At 35.0% G+C, this 24,680-nt stretch overlaps 1 protein-coding gene and 1 long non-coding RNA gene across 2 annotated transcripts in view; one reads left to right on the top strand and one right to left on the bottom strand.

The window, feature by feature from the left end:
* Positions 1–2,036: 2,036 nt before the first annotated feature.
* On the bottom strand, positions 2,037–9,538 carry LOC127879907 (uncharacterized). The gene is made up of 2 exons (XR_008049330.1): positions 9,471–9,538; positions 2,037–5,914 (listed from the first exon to the last, which is right to left on the bottom strand). It is a non-coding gene; the product is annotated as an uncharacterized LOC127879907 (long non-coding RNA).
* Positions 9,539–20,675: 11,137 nt separating this feature from the next.
* LOC127879903 (arrestin domain-containing protein 3-like) overlaps positions 20,676–24,680 on the top strand; it is a 35,549-nt gene continuing 31,544 nt past the window's right edge. The window contains exon 1 of the mRNA XM_052427010.1: positions 20,676–21,228. Within this exon, the coding sequence (XP_052282970.1) occupies positions 21,117–21,228 (112 nt within the window). The 5' untranslated portion in view covers positions 20,676–21,116. The remainder of the gene's footprint in view (positions 21,229–24,680) is intronic.

Below are 24,680 nucleotides of genomic sequence, written 5' to 3' on the forward strand. Positions count from 1 at the left end.
TTTACGCTGGCATAACATTAACATTTTAAGTTTTTGTCTGTACATAATAAGTCATTCAAAATGTATGCAATCCACTTTGAAGTTGAAATGTTTGGCATTTCGTTACGCTGGCATAACATTTTAAGTTTTGCTTTGTAAATAAGAAATGATTCCAAATGCAAATGATTCACTTTTGGAGTCGAAGTGCTTGGCATTTTGTAACGCTGGCATGACATTTTAAGTTTTAGTCCATAAAATAAGAAATTATTCGAAATGCAAGCATTAAACTTTGGAGTTTAACTGTTTGAACATTATGTTACGCTGGCATAACATTTAAACTTTTGGTCTTTAAATAAGAAATGATTCGAGATGCAAGTGATTCACTTTGGAGTCCAAGTGTTTGGAATTTTGTTACGCATGCATAACATTTTCAGTTTTGGTTGGTAAATAAGAAATGATTCGAAATGCAATCGATTCACTTTGGAGCTGAAATGTTTGGAATTTTGTTACGCTGGCATAACATTTTAAGTTTTGTTTGGTAAATTAGAAATGATTCCAAATACAAGTGATTCACTTTTGAATACAAGTGTTTGGAATTTTGTTACGCTGGCATAACATTTACAGTTTTGGTCTGTAATTAAGTAATCATTCGGTATGCAAGCGATTCATTTTTAAGTTCAAATATAATGAATTTTGTTAAGCTGGCGCAACATTTTCTTCATTTTTAATAAATAATCATGTCGAAATTATCAAAAAAACTGGATTTCTTTAGTATATAAACCCTGTAAAACACCCCTTTAAATTGGGATTCATGGACATTCCCTTTTTAAAATAGACACAGTTATTCTTGTTGAGAATGACATAAACCTACGAAACAAGGCGGTTAAAAAATTAGCAGACAAAAAATAACGGCGACCTGGACATAGGCTTGTTTAAAAGGCTTGTTTAAACATCACTAAGATTCGTTGGCAAAGATTTGATTCATTTTGCATTTAATTTCTCATTTACTTTATGTTTAGCTGTAACGCGCATTGGTGCAAGGCGATATCGCGTTCTAACACTATTCACCACTATTAAATCACATACGCGTATGTGTTATGTGAAAAGGAAAGATTTGTCAGAAATAATAAACAAAAAAAATCGCCATGATAAAACTCGGATTTATTTGCAAATGTGCAGCTTTTCAAGCGTCACGTCTAAGTATAGCCGGACAATTTGAAGAGGCAGTAAATCTATGTATATATGTAATGCCTTTAATAAGGTGTTTTATATGTATTATGCATGCCTTAGGCAAAGCCTTTTCCTCTGAAATGTTAAAAATAACACTACCGGAGGCTTTTGAAGGATGCCTCAGCGAAGCATGATACGGCGATGAATGGGTTAGGACAACAGTTGCTGAAAGACTGATGGCATATTAACTTAGGCCTAGGCCAATATAGCTCCAAGCTACAATGACCAGGGCGAAGAATGGTTATCAAACGAATGCTATGAGTATGTCCTTTGGAGACCTCATAAACGAAAGCACGTTTCTATGCGTTCGTTTCACGTCTCACCATTTTGTTGATTCTTATGTTTCGTAAACCCATCCTTAACAGGGATTATGTGGACCGAAGAACATTTATTGTGTATTCTCGATTCAATATCGAATAAATGAGAACTTTTTTGTTTCAAACACTAAATTCAGATCCTCTATGCTGTACTGCATCATGCGCAAATCCGGTTACTGTTGGGGATGTTTGCAGAAGCCCAACGCCACAGTACCATCTGCGAGCCCTCATATTGCATCGGTAAGATGCACAAGGTACTTACTGAGCGAATCGATATGCTGAGCATTTCTCAATTGCACGACAATATATTTGTCTTAGCAAATTAACAAGGTGTTTTTCGAATTTGACAAGACATTTGGAAAACTGCTATGCGGGCAGTTTTAACGTCTTCAATTGTGATCCAATAAAAATTGAAACGAAAACACCTACAATTAAATACGTAGTGTGTGATAATTGAGATGCAATAAGCTTCGTAAGTGCATCTTGTAACAGAATAAATTAAAACAGATGTAATTTTTGTACTTTTAATAAACACATATAATTTAATAGATCATGTGTAATCATTTTGGCTTGTTGCAAAACATATCAATATCTAAAGAGTTGACATAAGCATTCACAGCCAGAGCCAGTTCCTACGAGCTCCGTTCACCCGTAGACCTCTGCTAAGACTGGGTTCTGGATATTAACATATTATTATTAATTAATCCCAGACGACGAAGTTTTTTTTGAAATTACAACAATGACAATTTAATAAAAGATACAAAATTAAAAGAGAACAATTTGGTAGACCTAATGAAATACAACTAAGCATCGATAAACACTAAACTTAAGTAAAACAAGCACAAGTAAACTGTTCTATAATAAATAGTATTGTATTTGAAAGGGGATAACTGCGTCATTCCTATAATAAATATCATTAGGAGTTGTCCCATATGTTCAAAAAATAAATACATAACCATTGAAATATTAAAGAGACTCAATTGATGTTTATATAGTTTATTCATATAACTTTAAACTGATAAACTTCCTTACATGTATGTGACGCATTCGGTCACAGCTCATCACATACGCCTCGGTAGCAGAGTTAGGCATGCCTATATATAAATTTATTTTTGATATGCTTGCTCAGTTTTCAATTAGAATATTATATAGTTTAAAGAAGCAGATTAACACGGTGTGGTTCACGTAAAACGAGGTAAACACTCAGAATTCGGATAAAAGAACAACAACAATAAAGTGCATAGCATTGATGCATCAAATTACTTTCTTTCTAATTAAGTTAAGTTCAATATTCTAAAAAAAGAAAGTGTGTTAGTATCGTCCAAAAATGTGTGTTTAAAAGTTTTAATATCGGTTGGGGAAAACGCGTTTTCTTATGGACAAGAACAAATATGACAACTTGTATACTCTAAGAAATTGACTTATGTTTACCTTAAATATCTGCGATATAAAGGTTCAGTTATATGTCACAGATTAAAAACTGTTGTAAAATACATGTCTTATAAATATTGTAAAGTTGGATGTTCGAAAACAAAGTTTATTTCTATGATCACAAATTGTATATGGTTCGTTATATTACATAAGCGTCCTCCCAAAACGTCCTGTTATTATAGAACGTTTATCAGTATATATGCGCCCCCAGGGCCACATGCAATCAACTAAACTAGGTTTAAACAATACAAGTTTAATGAAAAAATGGTGACAACTCAGCTATTGAAAGGTGGTGAGCAACAGAATTGATGTTAATTGACCTTGACCAAGGGGACATGGATCTCGCATGTGGATCATTTCATGAAAACAATCATGTCACACAGTCTGATAAAGGAGAACAATTGAAGAAAATTATTACGGAATACCTTGATGCATAGTGACATAATTGCTAAATATTGATTCTTTTAATCAGTAAATTCAGGTTGTGATCTTGGCCTTTCCACTAGAGTTATTTGTCTTACATGGTATTCAGGAACAGATGATTAAAAAAAAACGTTTTAAACTTCATGGTTTTTGCTCATATGTAATTTGAGATACGTATTTTGATTGAAATTGAGATAATAATCCCACAACAATTTCACACCGTAAAAGATATACTTAGGTCTTGGAATAGTTGAGAATACCAGTGACAATCAAACCAATAATTTTCTCAACAGTCCCTTCATTGTCGTTTAATTACAATACAGCGATAACGATTCTAACAGTGAAACACTGCCACTGTGCAAGTGGCGACAATGAACTGTTATCGTCAACATAAGTACATCATATGTCCTCAAAAGAGACGAGCTTGTACAAACTACAACCGTGTTTTTATACAATTTAATTTGCATAAACACGAAATAAAAATTAAGCACGTCGATGAGTGCGAATTCTGTCACAGTTCACGAAATTGCAAACCAGATCCGTTTATTTTAAATAAATTATCCAAAACAAACATGTAATACCAAGAATTAACAATAATTAACTTACTAGTATGATCATATTTTCGCAATTATGAAAATATGTTTAATGTTGACAGACAATAACATCTTGCACCAAAACTTTTAATTTACATCTCATCAATGCAATTTATTTATACGAAATAATTCTTTGAATATACTATTTTCGACCGTTTTTAAGGCAAATATGTAGAAATGTTATGCAGCGAGTATAGTATAATGTATGTTTTAAAGAACGTATGCTGGTGTGGTTATTAAAGATGCTTTTAATAACGTTATAAATATCAAAATACAATGCAGGCTGGCAAAATAACAACAACATTAAACGGCGCTGAATTTGATATTATTTTATTGGAATAAGGAATAGAGAACTAGGAAAAAGAAATCAACTTACCGTCATTGACTTGCTGATATAAATTTTATATTATATTGAATTGAAAGAGGACTGTTTTGTACCTCATTTTGCGACATCTCCGTGTTGTGATGTTAGGCTGTACGCTGGTTGATTACACTTGCCACAAATAAATTGGTAATGTGTTGTGTCTCGTATGAAACCTCGCATGAAATTAATTGTAAGTATCTGGCTACATATGTATCGACACGACGGCGCTGATGTTATTGTTGCATACACTTGCCAGAATCATTAAGCAAGAAATTAAAATAAAATAGCCATCAGGTGTTACATACTTATTTGTGATTCATGTGTGACTGTTACTGTTTGCTAATTGCATTCCTAAATAAAGTTGCGATTATATTTGTGAATTGTGTCTATTTTTATAAATCGGTAATTCAGTGCAAACCGCCAACGTTGAAGTCGACCGTACGAACCACTTTTCTATGCTAGCGGCAATAATAAGTTGCGTCAAATTGATAGCTAAATAATAAGCAATAAGATGTTCGCTGAGTGGGACACTTGGTATTTCAATTCGTTTTAATCGTTTATTCATTAATTAATTGAACGAGTTTTTATAGTTTTTATGTATTTAAGTAAATTCGAAATGTAAATTTTGAAATGAAATTGTATTCGTTTAAAAAAATAATTGCTTATGTCGTCTAAAATCGTAATGCACTAGAGTTCAGAAGTAGAACAATTTATTCGCGTCTAAATTTTTAAAGAAAGAAAATATGCTTTAAAAAGTATACAATATTTGAAATTGAAACACACACATAATTAAAGTAATATCAATGTTAACTTAGAATAAAGCTAATAATCACAAGAAATCCTGTAGCAATGTAAACAATCGTAAAAGTGTTGATGCAACCGTCAGGATTGCAGAAGCAATGACACCTCAGTGCAATAACCCCTCCAGAACCAGATACAACTACACACGAACAATAAATAAATATATTTACAACATTGAAATAAACTATTTACAATATGATATGACTATCAAAAAAAAACCAACAAAGTATCAAAGTTAATGTAGTTCAACTGTAGATGTTAAATATAGTGGTGGAGCACTATTTAGTGTCACGACCTGAACCTATGTCCAGCCGTCAATGACCAGAACCGGAACTGAGTACCGTTGTTGTTGTTCTGCGACGTAGCAAACTTCGAGCTGTATCAAGCCCAAAAGTAGAGTGCAGATAACCCGAGATGTATCAAGCCCGGAAGTAGACTGTAGATACCCGAGCAGACTATGCCCGGAAGAAGACTGCAGTTACCCGAGCTGTATCGAGCCCGGAAGTAGTCTGTAGATACTCAAGCAGACGATGTCCGGAAGTTGAACGTTGACAAACGCTGAGCAGACGTTGCCCGGAATTCAAACGTACTGGTGACGTTTACGTGACCAGCCGTATACCGGTGCAAACGGTTTCCCGTATTCGAGGCGTCGTCGGTAATGTCAACGAGTATGACGCCCTGTAGACTTGCTGATGCTCAAGTAGCACTGGCGTAACACTAACGGTGCGTTGACGACTTGTCGTCTACCATCCAAACGACTACCCACATTGAAACGGCTAAAATAAATGACATTAGTAAATACTTCGCCATTAACGACTGTCCTACAGTCATACCATATAAATATATATAGTACAATGTCATACAACGTATCACAAACTTGTTTACTTCCATAAATGCACAAGTTTCTTATAAAATATTGCTACTCGATTGAATGCATATATTAAATGCACGATTTGCCAAAATATTGTACACATACTCAATTCACCAAATAACATCTAAATGTTAAATATGATACTCCACCGTTAATGTGTAATATTGAATTAAATCAAACTCTAATGGTTTGTTAAATCAATTGATGCATAAAGCGTCTACACACAATACATGACATAAAAACATTAACAAAGTCATTATAATACATGCCTCGCGTACCTAAGATTATGTACACAAGCAAACAACTACACATGTAATGCAAGTTTCCGCTTTTGACAAATATTTGAAAATTGAAACACAACTTCGACGTTTACTTGTAAAATTACAAACAATTTATTGTATTCCTATAAGAACAAATTGTTATATTTAAAATAAACTTCGGCGTTTATTTGTAAAAATGCAAACAGCAATTTATTTCACCTGGCAAAAACAAGTATCAACAAGAGCACCACCTTGCGGGTGCAGACCGCTCATCTATTTTTCTTTTTATAGGTGAAGGGACCTATCTCAATTTCAATCACAAAGGATGGAGGGGTGAAGTGGAGAGGGGTGTATAGTGTTGGGGTGTGGTCATTCATTACATTATCTTCAAAAAATGCACAAAAAAATCCAAAAAATTATTTATTTATTTATTTTTGGGGGGGGATTCTTGGGTGGGATGGTTGAACGGTATTTAAAAAATAAAATAAAAATAAATATTTGTGTTTTTTAACCATGTTTGAAAATAACAAGAGACGTGTTTGTCAGAAACACAATGCCCCCTATTGCGCCGCTTTTAAATAATTATTTTTTTACCTTTGACCTTGACGGATGACCTTGACCTTCCACCACTCAAAATGTGCAGCTAAATGAGAACGCCGCTTGGAAATATTATTTGTTTGACCTTTGACCTTGAAGGATGATCTTGACCTTGAAGGATGACATTGACCTTGAAGGATGACCTCAAATTGAGCCTACACCACTCAAAATGTGCAGCTTCATGATAACGCCGCTCGGAAATTATTATCTGTTTGACCTTTGACCTTGAAGGATGACCTTGACCTTGAAGAATGACCTTGACCTTGAAGAATGACCTTGACCTTGAAGAATGACCTTGACCTTGAAGAATGACCTTGACCTTGAACTTCCACCACTCAAAATGTGCAGCTGCATGAGAACGCCGCTTTGAATGTTTTTAAAAAAAAATGACTTTGATCTTTAAGGATGACCTTGACCTGAAGGATAACCGTGACCTTCCACCACTCAAAATGTGCAGCTTCATGAGAACGCCGCTTTGAATTTTATTTATTTTTTGACTTTGAAGGATGACCTTGACCTTGAACTTTCACCACTCAAAATGTGCAGCGTCATGATAACGCCGCTTTGATTTTATTTTTATTTTGTTTGACTTTTGACCTTGAAGGATGACCTTGACCTTGAATTTGAACCTACACCACTCAAAATGTGCAGCTTCATGATAACGCCGCTTTGATTTTTTTTTTACCTTTGACCTTGAAGGATGACCTTGAACTTGAAGGATGACCTTGAACTTCCACCACTCAAAATGTGCAGCTTCATGAGAACGCCGCTTTTAATTAATTTTTTTGACCATGAAGGATGACCTTGAAGGATGACCTTGACCTTCCTCCACTCAAAATGTGCAGCTTCATGATTTACACATGCATGCCAAATATCAAGTTGCTATCTTCAATATTAAAAAATGTATGGCCAATGTTAAAGTTTTCGGACGGACAAACACCATAAATTTGACATTTGACCTTGAAGGATGATCTTGACCTTGCACCACTCAAAATGTGCACCTCCATGAGATACACATGCATGGCAACTATCAAGTTGCTATCTTAAAAAGTGAAAAAGTTATGGCCAATGTTAAAGTTTTTTTCGGACTGACAGACAGACTGACTGACATACTGACGGACAGTTCAACTGCTATATGCCACCCTACCGGGGGCATTGAAATTATTTTTTTGGGGTGGGGTGGGGGGTATAGTCTGAGGGTGTGGTGGTCATTTATTAGATGATCTTTAATTTTAAAAAAATAATGGGGGATTGAGGGGGGATTCGGGGGGGATTCGGGGAGGCGTGGGGGATGGTTTGGACGGAGCCAATAGTGGTATGTCAGGTAAGAGTTGTTTTGTCAAAGTATCAATCGAATCGAATCATAAATAAAGAAGTTATGGCAATTTTAGCAAAATATAATATTTTTACCTTGAGAGTCAAGGTCATTCAAAGGTCAAGGTAAAATTCAACTTGCCAGGTACAGTACCCTCATGGTAGCATGAAAGTATTTAAAGTTTAAGGCAATAGCCTTGATACTTTTAGAAGTAAAGTGAATCTAAACACAAACTGTAACCATATATTCAAAGTTACTAAGTCAAAAAGGGCCATACTTCGGTAAAAATGACAACCAGAGTTATCCAACTTGTCCTTTACTGTCCCCTTATGATAGTTTGCGAGTGTTCCAAGTATGAAAGCAATATCTATGATACTTTAGGGGTAAAGTGGACCAAAACACAAAACTTAACCAAATTTTAAAGTATAAAGGGCCCATAATTTCGTCAAAATGCCAGTCAGAGTTACATAACTTTGCCTGCACAGTCCCCTTACGATAGCTAGTAAGTGTTGCAAGTATGAAAGCAATGGCTTTGATACTTTAGGAATAAAGTGGACCTAAACACAAAACTTACCAAATTTAATTTTGTAAGTATAAAAACGGCACATTATTCTGTAAAAATGCCAGTCAGAGTTACATTACTTTGCCTGCACAGTTCCTTTATGATAGTCAGTAAGTGTTGCAAGTATGAAAGCAATCGCTTTAATACTTAAGGAATAAAATGGACCTAAATACAAAACTTAACCAAAATTTTCAATTTTCTAAGTATAAAAAGGGCACATAATTCTGTCAAAATGCACGCCAGAGTTATCTAACTTTGCCTGCCCAGTTCCCTCATGATAGAAGTAAGTGTACCAAGTTTGAATGCAATAGCATTGATACTTTCTGAGAAAAGTGGACCTAAACGCAAAACTTAACCGGACGCCGACGCCGACGCCGACGCCAAGGTGATAACAATAGCTCATAATTTTTTTCAAAAAATAGATGAGCTAATAAAATGGACCTAAACACAAAACTTGACCAAAATTTTCAATTTTCTAAGTATAAAAAGGGCACATAATTCTGTCAAAATGCAAGCTAGAATTATCTAACTTTGCCTGCCCAGTCCCCTCATGAAAGTAAGTAAGTGTACCAAGTTTGAATGCAATAGCATTGATACTTTATGAGAAAAGTGTACCTCAACGCAAAACTTAACCGGACGCCGACGCCGACGCTAAGATGATGACAATAGCTCTTTTTTTTCAAAACATAGATGTGCTAAAAATATATTTGAAAATTAAATAACTTACCCAAATGCCGTATGTTATGGTCACTTACGTCCCATCTAGTGCTCTAGTCTCAAAGCTGTAACTGTCCGTGTATGTCAAATAGTCTGTCGATTTATACGTGTAACCGCCCAGCAGCGTTTACCGGAAAATCGAGGAACATGTTCTCCATGAACTCAAACTGAACAACTTGTCTTCATTGACCAATAAAATTAGACATAAATCGATCATGTACACATCACCCGATATCGTACGACTCAAAGCGTAATTTACTGAGGCCCGTAAGTCTAACTTTACAGAAAAACATAACAATTTACAAAAATATGAAGATCGAAGTTTCTTAAAACTTATCGTATTTAAACGTGTTTTGGCTTTAAATGTATCTTCTACCACACTGAATAATGTGGTTAACAAAAACTTGGTTAAAACCCCTATAATAACCATCAAACTGAAAAATCTGAAAAATAGACAAATGTAAAGTTCTATACAAATGAGGCCCGATAATTTACATAAAATAACAAAGAAATGGGTTCAAACGTTACAGTTGACTTAATTAGTTATTCATGCAATAAGTCAATGTATACCAAACGCGTTTCTTTTACGGTTCAAATATAAGTAGACTACACCGTTTATGGAAAACGTGTGTGTGTGCGTTGTTTGTTTGTTGTTGTTTTTTTTTTGGGGGGGAGGGGGGTTGGACAACAAATTGGCATATATCGCAATAGTGTATTTACTATTAAAAAGCAGAATTATAAAAACAGATTAATTTGAACAGCCTAGTGTTTTTCCTATGCCAATTAGTTCACAATCAATAATGACACGCGTGATATACGTCAGTTTATACAAAAACAAAACGTCAACGTAGTTCAAGGTTATATCCTGTTTTATTATCAAACGCTATATAAAAAGTTAAAGGAATTTTGCAAGTGTGCAATAAACAACCAATCGTTTTAGCATTTCACTTGCAATACATCTATAGAAACTTTTGAAGGGACCGTCAACCACGCATGACGAACAAATAAAACTTCTAAAATACCGTATTTTTTACAATTATTAGTTTATATTGATTAAAATATCACGACTGATATATTACATTACTTAAAAACGTTGTTAAATTGTCATATTTTCAGTATATTCGGTAATAAATTGTAATGGGTACAGGTGCCAAATAACTACCAGTTAACTATAAATAACGCAAGTAGATTGATCATCATCGTCACGTGGTTAACCCTGGAATGCAAATTGTGCATGCATAGTGAACAGTATATATTTTATATATAAAATGAGCAATCTACTTGCGTTATTTATAGTGTGTTTATCGTTATGTCACCTTTTTTCGCGATGTACTTTCAATTTCACATCGCGAAATTTTATTACCGAATATGCTGAAAATATGAACTTTTTTCAAGTAAGGTTATATACCAGTAGTGATATTTTAATCGATATAAAATAATAATTGTAAAAAATACGGTATTTTAGAAGTTATCTTTTTTCGTCATTCGCGGTTGACGGTCCCGTTAAAATTTATAAGTATTGTTTACGTGTACAGCAATATTTCCATCATGTATATACGCATGTTTGAAAATCGATGTAAACTTTTCCTCTGATTATTTTCTAGCCATTGTGTAATATTTCCATATGAATTATTTACATAATGTATTCTTAATACTATTATTCCGAATAACTTACGAGTATGGATTTCTTTTGTTGTAAACATAATTATATAGTTGTGCGTGTTTGATTTTGTTTCATGGTTTGTTTTTCAACGAACGCACCCACACGAAGTGAACGAGAATATAGCATCAATCATTTCATCATTCTTACAATAAAAAAACTAAGTATCAAGAAAGTCAATTCATAATTAAAAGGGATAAACATCAATAGTTTTCATAAAAAAGATAGGCACTGTCGATTCTAGCTGCTCTTAAAGTCTCTGTTTAGTTTATCTGTTATAAAATGTGTGAATTTCTTAAATGTTGTAAACATTTGTTTAGCATACAGTATGTTTTTCAAAGAATTTCTAGAATGACCACTTTTTAATAAAGCATTCCTTTTGTTAAAATAAGGTTTCAAAATGTTTGGAGGATTCTTGTTGTGAACCTTTGTCAGAGTACATAAAATGTCCTATACTTAATCAGAGGCAGCGGTATCATAAACAATCAAATGCCCCGCTCCCCACCCACCAAAAATACCACTTCGGATCGGGAACCAGCAACTCCTTCATGGCCACCTGGTCGCTTGGATGGTTAAAGTTGTTGCAAATGTATTTTAATATACAGGTCATCATAAAAATGGGCTTAAACATGTACCAACCTAAACCAACAAACTATGGGAAATGAGTCTCATGGGAGAGGATTGGGGTTTGGTTGGGTCCTAAGAGGACGGGGGTGTTTCGAATTTTGTTAATAATTCCATTGCTTGTGTACTGAATATGTATTAACAAGTTATAAATGCGTAAACCCTTTCCATAAATAGTTTCAATTGCGATCGTAAAACGTTGTCTTAGATGATTACTCCTGTAAACCTTCTGCAGTAATAGAACCTTGGTGCAGACGTTTTCCTTTTGTGTAAGGTTATCACTAAAATACATTTGAAAGAATTCACAGTTGTACATGACATTCATGAAGCCTTTGAAGTCGCTATCATCTGCTTTAGTAACGTCCTTGTACCTTTTTTTAGAAATATCATTTTGCAATCTGTGCACCATGTACTCGCATCTGTGTGAGCCCTTGTAGGGCATTGAAAGCTTCGTGGTTTTGAACGATTGCGAAATCGTTGCTTGTCTAGAATTTCCTGGCATATTGTATTGCATAAATTATTGTTGGGGCAAGACCGCTCGTTTGGCTTACGACACTGACTGCAGACAGCGTTCTCCGGTAAAGCGTGTTTTCTTTTGATCTCTTGACGGATGTTATCATGCAATTCTTTGGAAGCCTTTTGTACAATGCAAGCAGGCAGTCACTTGTTATTTGCATACCCATGGCCGCCTTAAACCAGTTTAGGGTGTCCGCCTTTCGAATGATGTCTTTGTACTCCTTTCCTTCAGAATAGAATAAAGTATTAGTGCTTGCCCGTAAAAGATTTTTAAAAAGCGTTATTACTAATGTAAAATACTAATTACAAGGGTTAGTGTGTTCATGAATTGCAATTTTCCTCATTGAAATCTATACTCACATGAAATCTCATGTTGAAATCTTATATAGTATCTGAGATATAGCCATAAAAAGTTACATCAGACAAAAACAACAAAAGGCAATAATTCTTATATACGAATGTGTAGGGTTACAGTTCTTGGGTATGACACTTTTTGTTATTGATCTATACACCCATTAGGGTTCATGTTGAAATCCTTCACCGTTTATGAGATATCCTTCCGGGCCCAAACCTTAAAAATTAGGTCAAGTAATATCTTGTATAAATAAAGACAATTTGTAAAAAAGTACACTTACCTGGGTAAAAATCCCTTCTTCTTAGCATGTATATCTAAAGTTTATTTGATCGAAATCCATAAACACATGTCCGTTATCTGCCTAGAAACACCCTCATATGAATCAAAATGTCCGCCGTTTGCAGAGTCCAAACATCGTCAAATGACTTGAACGGGCCAATCAAATTTCACAGGAGCTACCACAAGTAGTTAAGGCCACACTATAAAATAATATGTGTTTATTGGGTACAAATGTCAAAATATTTCAACTTCAAACCTAACATTTAAAACACGTAACACAAAAACAAACATTTTAGTTAAGGAGTTATTATTCCTTACAGTGTGTGCAGTAAAATTTTACATCTTTTCTGATAACCTTTTGGGAAGTACAGTAGCCTAAAGGTGTCCAGTGTTTAGAGAGCATGCCCATTTTCATTCAATCACATTGGACCCATTTGACAATGACCAAGCTCACACTTCGGGCTAGCTCTATTGGCTGGTGTCGCTTACACACGCAGAGGTCATTTTCATCATAACTTTCATCAAAAGAGACTTCACTGTCAGACATGTTGTTAATTGATGGACCTGGTTGGCAAATGTGATGATAACTTACAACGGTAGGTTTTACATTTTCTTAATTTGATGTGTTATTCTTTTTGTTTTTGGGAGTAGTTTTTTGTTTTAATTCATGAATTATCATTTTATTGACGACATCTCCACACAAGGCTTTACCAGAAACCACTTTGCTCATTGTGTTCCTTGATTTTGTGAGTTTGTTGCATGTACATTTTCTTTTTTTATGTTCTATCCCTGTGGTATCCAGCAGATCAAGCTGTACACCGCCTTCAACTGTGGACTGGCTACTGGAAATTTCATTGTCATTCACATGAAAGACTTCTGCTGGTAGCAACAAGTGCAGTGGAATTATGGAAGGGTCAAATGGAAATACCCATGTGCGCTTGAAGCCAGATTGTAGATTTTCGACTGACAAGGATTTAATGTACACTTTACAAGCAACCTCACATATGCTGTACCTGGTTATAGCTCCACCTGTTCGTCTGATCAGATTATGACAGTGATTATTGTATATGCGTTCGAAGGGCCCATAACAAGAGACATCCAGGGTTTGAAGAGCATGACTAGTGTGTGCAGGCAAAACAAATAATATGATGCCCTTAGACAGAGCCCATTCAGGCAGAGTGACTGAAACATGTGATTTATGTCCATCTAATAGAAGTAAAACTTTCTGATTTTCAGTTGACGGAATAAATTTGCAAAAATGGTCTTCAATATATTAGCGGAAAATTAGGGAATTTGACCAGCCAGACTCGCTTACAGTCCCATTGGCTCCAGCCGACGCTCCATGTAAAAGGTCAGGGTTCATGCGCTTGCCTGGAAATATAAAGAAGGGCGGTAACTGCATACCACTTGCACTGCCACAGCCAAGGATGGTTACTGTCTGACCTTTACCAGAGGTCACTGCAGATGGTCGAGTGTCAGCACTAGCTACGACCGTGGGGTGGCCTATGGTCAATGGTGATGCCCTTCTCATCAACATTAAATATTAAATGTGGCTTATCCATGAGGTCATTATCTTCAAGGACAGCTTTCAAGTTGGACATGTACTCGGCCACCTTTTCTTTTGACGTACATTTAGCCCTTGCTAGTTCAAGAGCACGAGGCTTCTGGACTTTCAAAACTGGCCAACGCTTGATGAAACCCCTAAACCATTTTAATGTTAGTGGTTGGTGTTTCTGGCGAATACCGAGTTCAATTGCAAAGTCTGTTGCTATGTCACAGCATTCCTGGCGGGTGTACCCATAGCCATAGTCAACCATCCTCTTAATGTGATCGACAAGCTTTGTTCTTGTGTGTGATCAAACAAAGCAGGACTACCAGTGGTTTGACAATTAGGGTCAACCCTACCCAACACCCTGTCCCGCAATGTCATTACAGGAACATTAAACATCTGTGCAGCTTTTTTTACAGGAAACTTGTGTTCAACGACATATTTATAAGCAGTGTAAAGGGACTCTGGGTTGTACTGTCTCATTTTCTGTGGGGCTTGGTTGAATACTGGTCTTGGATTTTGCTAAAAAATAGAGAGAGAAAAAAACATGACAAAATTTAGTAGGATTTTTGTTTCTTACTAAAAGGACGTAAACCAATCACAGGATTATGTTTGGCCTTTTTTTTTCATACCGGAAGTTGTAAGGCATCGATTGACATGTTTACACAAGGCACATACGATATTTTCCCACGGCGTTTTACATATTAAAATGGATATAAACTGTTAACACATCAATGGAAATGTACCAAAAAATGTATTTACTGAGTGTTTAATGGGCTTAAATACATGTATTACCTGTTTTTACGCATTTTTTTTCGTGTTTGCATTTGAGTTGCACTGAGTGTCAACAAACCGTGGTGTATGTGACGTCATTGCACAAAATCACGTGATTAAATCGCGAGCTTAGAAAAAAGGACGATGTTCGGACACTGACGATGTTCGGGCCCTGGAGGATATATCCATGAAAAATTTTATCAGATAAAAACAAAACAGGGCACTAACTCTTATTTTATAAAGTGATAGTTATGGCACTTCTGCTCATAGATATCTATGATGTTTGATTTTGATATCTTATATAGTTTTTAAGAAAGGCCTTAAAAAATGTGTTACAGAGACTTTCGGACTGACAGACAACGCATATTATTTACCCCTCCGCCTTTGGGGGGGGGGGGGTAATAAAAATGACATATGAACTGCGAGTAATCATTTAACAAGCGGAAATATTAAATATCAAAGTAGAATTCTATGTCCAACTCCTTGCAGCTTTTACCTCCCCTATTGTGTTGATGACTCTTGTGTTCGGAGTTTCAGCCAAGATCACAACATTGCAAGTCATAAAAAGTTTTAAATAAATCAACATAATTTAACTTTATGTATTTAGATATGACAGTTCAAAAAAGTGTATCTTTAATAAAGGTTTAAACATTCTACATGTATTATTTTTAATACGTATTTTAATTTGTTATTTAATAATAATCTAATTTATAACACATTTCAAAATATATGACAACATTTATAAGAAGAACTTACATATTCGCATGTTACTCTCGGTATATAGACATTAAATAAAGCTACTTCTATCAGAGAGGGCTTATCCTGTGAATGGTTATTCCGATCATTTACTGGCAGGATATACTGTTGCTAGCTTGATACTGACTAAAGAAAATGCTTTGATAATATATTATTATAAAAAATAGCAACACGTAGAATTAAAAGAATAAACTTAATTTTTGTTTAATTAAATGTAGTTACATAATTGTTTGTTTGTTATATCAGTTGCAAGATGACTGGTAGAGGTCTGGACCGGACGTTGGTGCATTTAGTACTTACAAAAGGTCCGATTACCAGATACAATTTCTGTCAATTTCTAATGATATTCCGAATTTGATTATATGTGATTCCAAGCATCGAATGAAAGTTAAGTTTTGTCTAAAGTTGATATCTCAAATAATGTTGCGAAGAAGTCCACTGACACCAAGTACTATCGACCTTTAAATCACAAACATCAGAACTGTTTCTCTCATTGGATAAAATATACTTTAAAAAAGTAAAAATGTGAAATCGCGAAAGAATGTGTGGTCATCTGGTCTACTGATATTAATAAGTACTATACCAGGTAAAATAACAGACAATCTTTATTCTAAGAAGCCCACACACTTTCAAAGGAAGATCACTAGTACAGCTTAAGCGAGAGAAAACTAACTGGTATAATTGTGAACTTTTACAAATCAAGATCAAAAGTAAAAAACTAAACCCAAACCCGCATGTTTGAAACCAGTTGTGATTTATCTCGCTTCACTTTTCCAGTTGGTCTGAATTCATTAACCACCTGGTAAGTGGACTTTAATCGTTCACCTCAGTTGGATTTATTTTAGCACCGCTGTGCGAAAACGGTGTTTAATGCATTTGTGTAGTGTGTTGTCTTAGATTAGCCTGAGCAGACCCCACAGGCTTATCAGTGAGACACTTCCTACTTTTACTCTGAAGGAAGTCAATTCCGAGCGAAAATCCAGTTCAAGCGGAAATTGTCGTCCCTAATTATTTCGTGTGGACTGAACAGGCTAATCTGGGACCGCACTTTACGTTCATGTTTAAGTCCGGTTTTCCCAGAGCGCTGCTCATTTAAATACAAATTCAAAATCGGCTTTAGATACCATTGGGGTAAAATGTCGGCAATATACATCGATGGTGGACAAGCATCCAACAGAAGCTTTCTGAAAACACAACTTGGATAATTTTGTTCACATGTATCGACTTTAATGGTTCGTTTAGTTCATGAATTATGGTAGCCAAATTCAAAATACCTTTTAAGATATAGGACAATAAATTATTATTCTAAGTTTAAAATCGTAACAGCAATCGAAAGAAAACATTTTTTATTTAAAAGCATACGCCAGTGGTATAAATGGTTTTATATATTTATACAAACAGTTACCACTGTGCCCTCGACCATTCATGTGCAGTACAAAAGGATGTCGCAATACAAGGTATGGCATTATATGAAAGAGCAGATTCTTTATCTGTCGGCTAGTTAGTACGCGGAACGTATCGTTTTCTATTTTACTAACAGTTTTCTTGTTCCACACCCGACATATGTGCAATCCAAACTATGTATTGGTATATGGCACAAATGTTGTAAATATTAAGTTATATAACACTGTCACATTTCATACTCAAGGCGTTAAGGATGAATTTGTTAAATTTTGTATTTTTAATGTGATCCTATCCATCCCATATGCAATCTCGAGCAAGGCCCTTCTAAATATCTCTTAATGGAGTTTCAACCGAGTATCTACATGTATTTATATTCACACGTTATTGAGTGAAAAGATTTTTCGGAATTTTGATAATGCTTACTGACAGTATGTGGCGAGCCAGTCGAACCCGACAAGGTCTAGGTCCGACTATATAAAGTTTTGGGGGCAAGTCACTGCAAACACGCGTCACGTTTACACCTTTATTTCTTCTACATAAACAGTGCCGCCGACGTGAACAAGTACTACGTCGACAATGACGTCTACGACGGTTATGGCAACGATAATGCGAAGACTATGACGAATATGGCGAGTACAAATGTGTTCTAATTGACGTTTCTGACATATATCATCCTACGAACAATATTTGTGACGTTAGTGACGTTTGTGACGGTTATCTGTAATTAACGATGCGAATGAAAAGTATAATAAGCAAATGACAATATGCAGAACATGTGCGTAATAATAGCATATAATATTATGAAAATTACACAACAATGGTCTCAACTGATACAATAACACATAATTGAAATGAAAACTATATAACATTCACAAATGACTGTGTGGTTTTCCTTTACCCTTATTACAGAGTTCATTAATCAGACTTAAATAGTCACTCAAACCAAAAATGTATCAATTAATTTACACGTGTAGAAAAAATGCAAAAAAAACATTAATACAAAATAATAACCATAGAATAACAATATTAACTTACTGAACAATTCCTTCTCAATCCCCAAAAATTTATATTTCGTTAATGAGAAACACGACCCACTTGTTTCAGAGTCTTAACTTGTTCTGCGGGCTTCGGGCGTCGTTTCAATCGGACGTAAATTAATTAAAAATAAAACCATGCAAATTACATCATTTTGACCAATCGAATTCTAGTATTAGCCCCAGCAACCACTTCTAAATATACCCCTTACCAAATTTGGAGTTCCGGAAATGCCATGACCATATTCGGAGTGTCGAAACTTTAAAGAATTGTTAAGCATTAGATGTGACACAACAATTAAAATATATGGGTGGTCGACATTCCCAGTCCCGGAACACCATTATTGTTTATCATCATTCTGCTATTTCGAACAATGGTGCTAGCCTGCAACACAGTATACACAAGTTGAATGTTTATAATTTAAGTTTCATACTACAATATATTACTGTGGTCAAAGTTCAACATCGAATGTGTCTGTTAAATAGCGGCAAACATATAAATATAGATCATTTAAGATAAAATAGGTGTATTTTCATATTGTCTCTTTAATTTTTGACATTTACTTTTGTTAATATATGTGTGTATCTAAATATTCGGACACGAAAACACATTTCCGTTTGGTGTCCGAAAACTTAGAGTAACCACGGTAGTTACATGCGCTTTTTTATATTAATTATTATCATTCGCGGAATACATCAACTATATTTTAATTATTAAAAAATAACAGAAAAGTATTGCATAGTGAAAGCGTGTTTTTTTTTCAACACACAAACACACACACACACGCGCACACACGCTCGCACGCACGCACACACACATACACAAATAAATATTGGCCAGATCACCGGGTAATCTTGTCTGATCAAACGCAGTATCCATTTCTCGGACCACCTGGCTTAAGACCAGACACACTGCTCGGGGAGTCAAACATCTATTAATTACCCATTTATCAAACTTGTTACCGGACACTGACTCTGGTACAATCATCATAGCGTTAAACGCGGTGTGTTTTGTAACGCATATGTTTTGCCGGTAAACATGTTTATAGTTTTATTCCTTTTGAATGAAAAAGGTTCGCTCAATGGCGTCCATGGTTCGTGATTAAGGTCATATTTACTATGCATATGCTTAAAGTGTTTGTATAATGAGATAAAATGATATTTTTACAACCCGTTTGATAAAGGCCACGTATGTAAGTTACACATTTCAGGAAAGTTTGTCTTCAATAACTGTTTTATTCAGTTCCGACACCAACGACTTTGAAACAAACGAGAGAATCAATAACACTGAAAGGCTGAATGGATTTATTCATTCGAGAGAAATACACGTATAAAGTGGCTTAACATATTAAGATATACGTCTTCACCTTTACCAAAAGGACAAACATTTCCAAATGCTTTCACTTGAACACATTCATCCTCTTTATACATATGTATCCAGCCCTCCCTCACCTCTATTAAAATTCTTTCTGTCATACATAAAAATATGACGCTGCGCTGATTTGCCCTATTTGGTTATTACTGTTAAAATAAATCACTACAGTCATAAACCAATGGACTACGAATCAATGTGTATAATTCAATGAGTTTTTTTAGCCTGCTTGAACTTACACACCCAATGTAATATCCCTGTGACCCCCCCCCCCCCCCCCCCGGATCCGACATTGGTGCAAACATATGCAAACTATTTCTGTTTACTGATATTGAGAGCCACTGGTGACTGCAAGTCTTTGGAAAAACAAATAAATGGCAGTTTTCCAGGTAGCGGGGTCCGACTTTAATAGCATGCCAGAGTTCATTACATGGTCAGTGCGCTATTAAAGAGTATTACAGTCTTTGTACCGACCACCTATAACGATGAAGATGTAAACTGAGTGATGGATTTAAAATATATTTACAAGCATTAAACAGATATTTCGAACGTACGTACTGTGTGCCTATCGTGAAGCATTTTAATAGTATAGTTATTGTGAAAATTCGAAATAATTAGCCAATGGGTGTTCATTTGTCTTTACAAAAGGGATGTGGAAGTTCTTTAATTTTCAACGAGTCGCTAAATATATCAGACATAATTTAACACCAGCAGATATAAAGTATGATCATGCCGATTAGCATGGAAAAAAAGTGTACACACGATGGAATTAAAATCATGCAAAATCAATTCACAGCGGAAATATCTCTAATCATTAACTCACGCTAACAGGTTTCAGTAACAAGGCCGCAGTTTAGTCTATGTCTTGCTGGTATTTGACTTACTGGTCTGCATCTGACGAACCTTGCAAAAAGAATCAGCAGGAAGTCATCTGAAAAAAAATATTTGCAAACTATCAATCAGCGCCCCGCATATCTGCCACTTGAGGCGTATCAAAGAGTTAGGAAGAAGTTTGCAGATAAAGGAACATTTTCTAGCGAACTGAATAAGCTTCGATGCATTCAAACATTTTGAATATTGGTATGCAGATTTATGGATACACTAGTAATTGGTGGTCCAGATATCCAGGACCCCTGAGAACAAAGAATAATTTACTCGCATAACGAGACTTTACGAGACTCTTTAATTGCCGATAAAACTGTTAAAGACCGACACTTCAGACACTAAATCCATTGCGTTTTCAATAAAATGCTACGCAAACTAGTTTAGTTTCCGTCGGCTGGAAAGTTTAAAGCATAGCGTGAGAGCTCGATTTAAAAGTTCCACCAGGAAAATGAAAAAGGTGGAAGAGATGATGTTGGAACTTGAGAAGAAATTGTTGTTTCCTGGACGTCAAATCAAAGGAACGCTGACATGTGTGACGTCATCTGCAGTCCGAATCTCAAGTAAGGCGTTACGCTTATTCGTATTTAGCTTGATAGTGCCTTTCTTTATTCCTCTAATCGCATTGTCTTGATAAAGTTATGAACGTATCATATATATTTACTTTCAACATGTATAATGTTTCAGTTTTATCACTGTAAGTTTTCTTTACAATGTGTGCTCATCTCATCACGTTTATCCGAATCATAGTCTTGGCACAAATATATTTGCCCTCTTAGCGCGCCAATTCACAAAATTAAATATTTATTTCCGATGCCATATTGTTCAATGTCAGATCAGAGAGTCGTTCATTGTCTACAAAATAAATAAAATCTCAATTACGAAAGGAGTTTTATAAGTGTGATGTCTTTGAGTGCATCCAACCTATATAGATAAATTGTGCTTTTTTGTTAAAATGCCAATCACAAGGGTCATATAAAAGCGCTTAACATAGAAACTTATTAACGTTATCAGCACACTACACATGCTGAGTGAATTATGTTGAATTGTGCGCTCTTGACCTAAGCACGTGCAAAATTACGTCAAATGTTGCAGATAAAGGTTGTGGAGTGGATCTCTTATTTATTTTTTATAAACCATTTACCTATCTTGCTTTACGTATAAAACAGTTAGTTAATTAATGTGTGTTCGTATTTGTATTTTTGACGACTTTTCTTTTTTTTCCTGACGCTTTTCTCACTTAAAGATTAAATAACAACACTGTGTAAACCTCGAACCATATGGGTATTATCTTGGCGAAAACTCGATTGTCTGTTAGTGTTCTGCTAGAAATACGATGCGATTATATGCCGATTTCGTATGCGTCTTGCAGAAAGCTTTAGATATAGATATAGATAAAGATAAAGGTTATGCAGATACTCCAGAGCCGATAATATTTATTCTTCATAAGCTTTCTGTTTTCTACACGTTCATGTTGTTTTTTTTTGTAAAATAAATAAGACTTCGATACATCAATTTAACTATGATATTTTTATATCATCGCCAGGCTAAAATGATCCGATAATAACAAAAACTATCAAACTCATGTTAACATTTAGAAATTTTAGTAGGTACTTGAATATTAAGACAGATTTATATTAAATTACTAAGGATTGTTCAGATAGTGTGACTGCAGAAAAATCGATAATGTGTATTGGTGCCCGGAATTCAAGAAAACCATCGATTGACATTACGTTATGCATTTTTAATCATAGAAATATGACAGTTGTTAGTTTCTCAATATATTTTAACGCAGCCCAATATATCTTGCAGGCTAAAATTTTTTAAGGACGTTTTCCTTCACGTCTAGTTGTGTATGTTGTGTTCAATATAAACACGTTAATTGTTCTAATGCGTTTTACAAAGACAAGAATTGGTTTCAGCTTAAACTGTGTTTGTATCCGCAAACATAAGGTTTATCCGTAAACACCAAGGTTCGTACTTCTTTTCTTCCAAAATGCAACTTTTTAGATATATATGTTCCCTGTTATAAACGTACATCTAAGGATTGTGTAAATATGCTTAAATTTAACATAAGGTAATTATAAATTTCAATAATAATAAAAAATGGTTAGCAATGTTTAGTAGGATAAAAACGGTATTTAAGTGCTCCACTTTTCTTATTGTATAACGTGAACGGAGCATTTTCATCTCACCCACGTGTGGTTTATCATAACTACCAACTATCATATCTGAACAAAGGATTATTTTAACCAATTTATGCCTAGCGTCTAGAAAAAAAGGCTTGGCAAACATCGTAGACCCAGATGAGACGCCGCTTGATGCGGCGTCTTATCTAGGTCTGCGCTGTTTGTTTTAAGGAATTTTTGACAGAAATATTCTAAATATAGAAATAAATATACTAGACATCCCTAATTTTGGAAAAATTGTGATCCAATTGGGAGAATCCACTAGGCATAAATGGGTTAAACGTATAAGTATTCCATACAAAATACTGCCATCGGTAGCATAGTCAGCTGATTTGCATGACTGAGAGACACTAAACAACGAACTCATATATCCGCCGTCTCACTTTGAGTAGGCTATTAGTAAACAAAAAAGATCCATGTGCTGCAACTCATCCCCCGGGATCTGACAAATGTTTATTTTTGTAACCGAAAAAAAGAGATAGAGGCCGGGCCTTGTTATTGGAATCAGTGTTATTAAGAAAATACTGACCGAGCCCGGCTAATGAGGGTACAAATAATCTAACTTGAGATGTATCAAAGAGAGAAATTGTAGGTTTTTATATTGTATTATACTTTTGTGACTTCAAAGGCGTACTTAAAATCGAATGCTAGTTTATCAGTTGTATTTGTGTACATAAAAAGCGTTTAATTCTAACGCTCAACGACGGATCTATAAGGTATTCTTGATTGATTCCAATCAAAATGTGTACAGCATTATTTCAGCACGTCATTATAGAAATGCAGATTAATTCATTAAGTTCGAACTATTTTTATATGAAACGTTGTTATCTTTGTTATAAATTGTTTATAAATTTTAATTTATTCCATGCACAAATAAATACATGCACTCGTATGTCTCGATGTTAACATCTGTCAAAGTCGCAGTTGAAATGGGAAACGTTTAACTTTCTACAGTCTACTTTATTTATTCATAAATGTTGTCAAGAATAACTCGAATAAGATTATATTCATTAAGACCATTCAACATATACCGATGAACTTTGTAATTTGACTTACTTGCCGATCTCATGGGACGAATAATTGGGCTTTCATCTCTTAGATAGAGAAGTATCAATGTAATCAATTCGATACATGGCCGAACGAATCATTCCGCATTGTGCTCTCCTGATCTTAAAGGGATCTTTTCACGCTTTGGAAAATTGACAAAATTGAAAAAAGTTGTTTCAGATTCGTAAGTTTTCGTTTTAGTTATGATATTTGTGAGGAAACAGTAATACTGAACATTAACCATGCTCTAATATAGCCATTATATGCATCTTTTGACGATTTTAAAACCTAAAAATTATAAAGCGTTGCAACGCGAAACGATTGAATAATTTGGAGAGTTCTGTTTTTGTCGTTAAATTTTGTGAAACTACGAAGATTGCTCATATAAGGTATAAAATACGTCAAGAATGTGTACTCGGCGGAATAGCTCAGTAGGCTAAAGCGTTTTTACTTCAGGACTCTGGCAGGACTCCAGGGGTCACTGGTTCGAAACTTGCTCCGGGCAATGTTCTTTTCCTTTTTTTAATTTTTTTCTTGATTTTTTACTGGAGCTTTTGTGATCCAATGTTTACATTTATCAATATAAAGCATTTAATGAATAAGTTAAAAAAAATGCCAAAATCTGTGAAAAGGCCCCTTCAAATAATTAGAACATATACTGGTTCTGCCTGCATTTCCTCTGAAAATTATGACTTCACTTAGCTAGTTTACTTTTTGGACGACTCTCTAATAGTGTGTAACTGTTATAATAAACACTTGAAACACCAGGACGGTTTTAT

This window comes from Dreissena polymorpha, chromosome 4 (assembly GCF_020536995.1).
Source record: "Dreissena polymorpha isolate Duluth1 chromosome 4, UMN_Dpol_1.0, whole genome shotgun sequence".
Classification (NCBI taxonomy): domain Eukaryota; kingdom Metazoa; phylum Mollusca; class Bivalvia; order Myida; family Dreissenidae; genus Dreissena; species Dreissena polymorpha.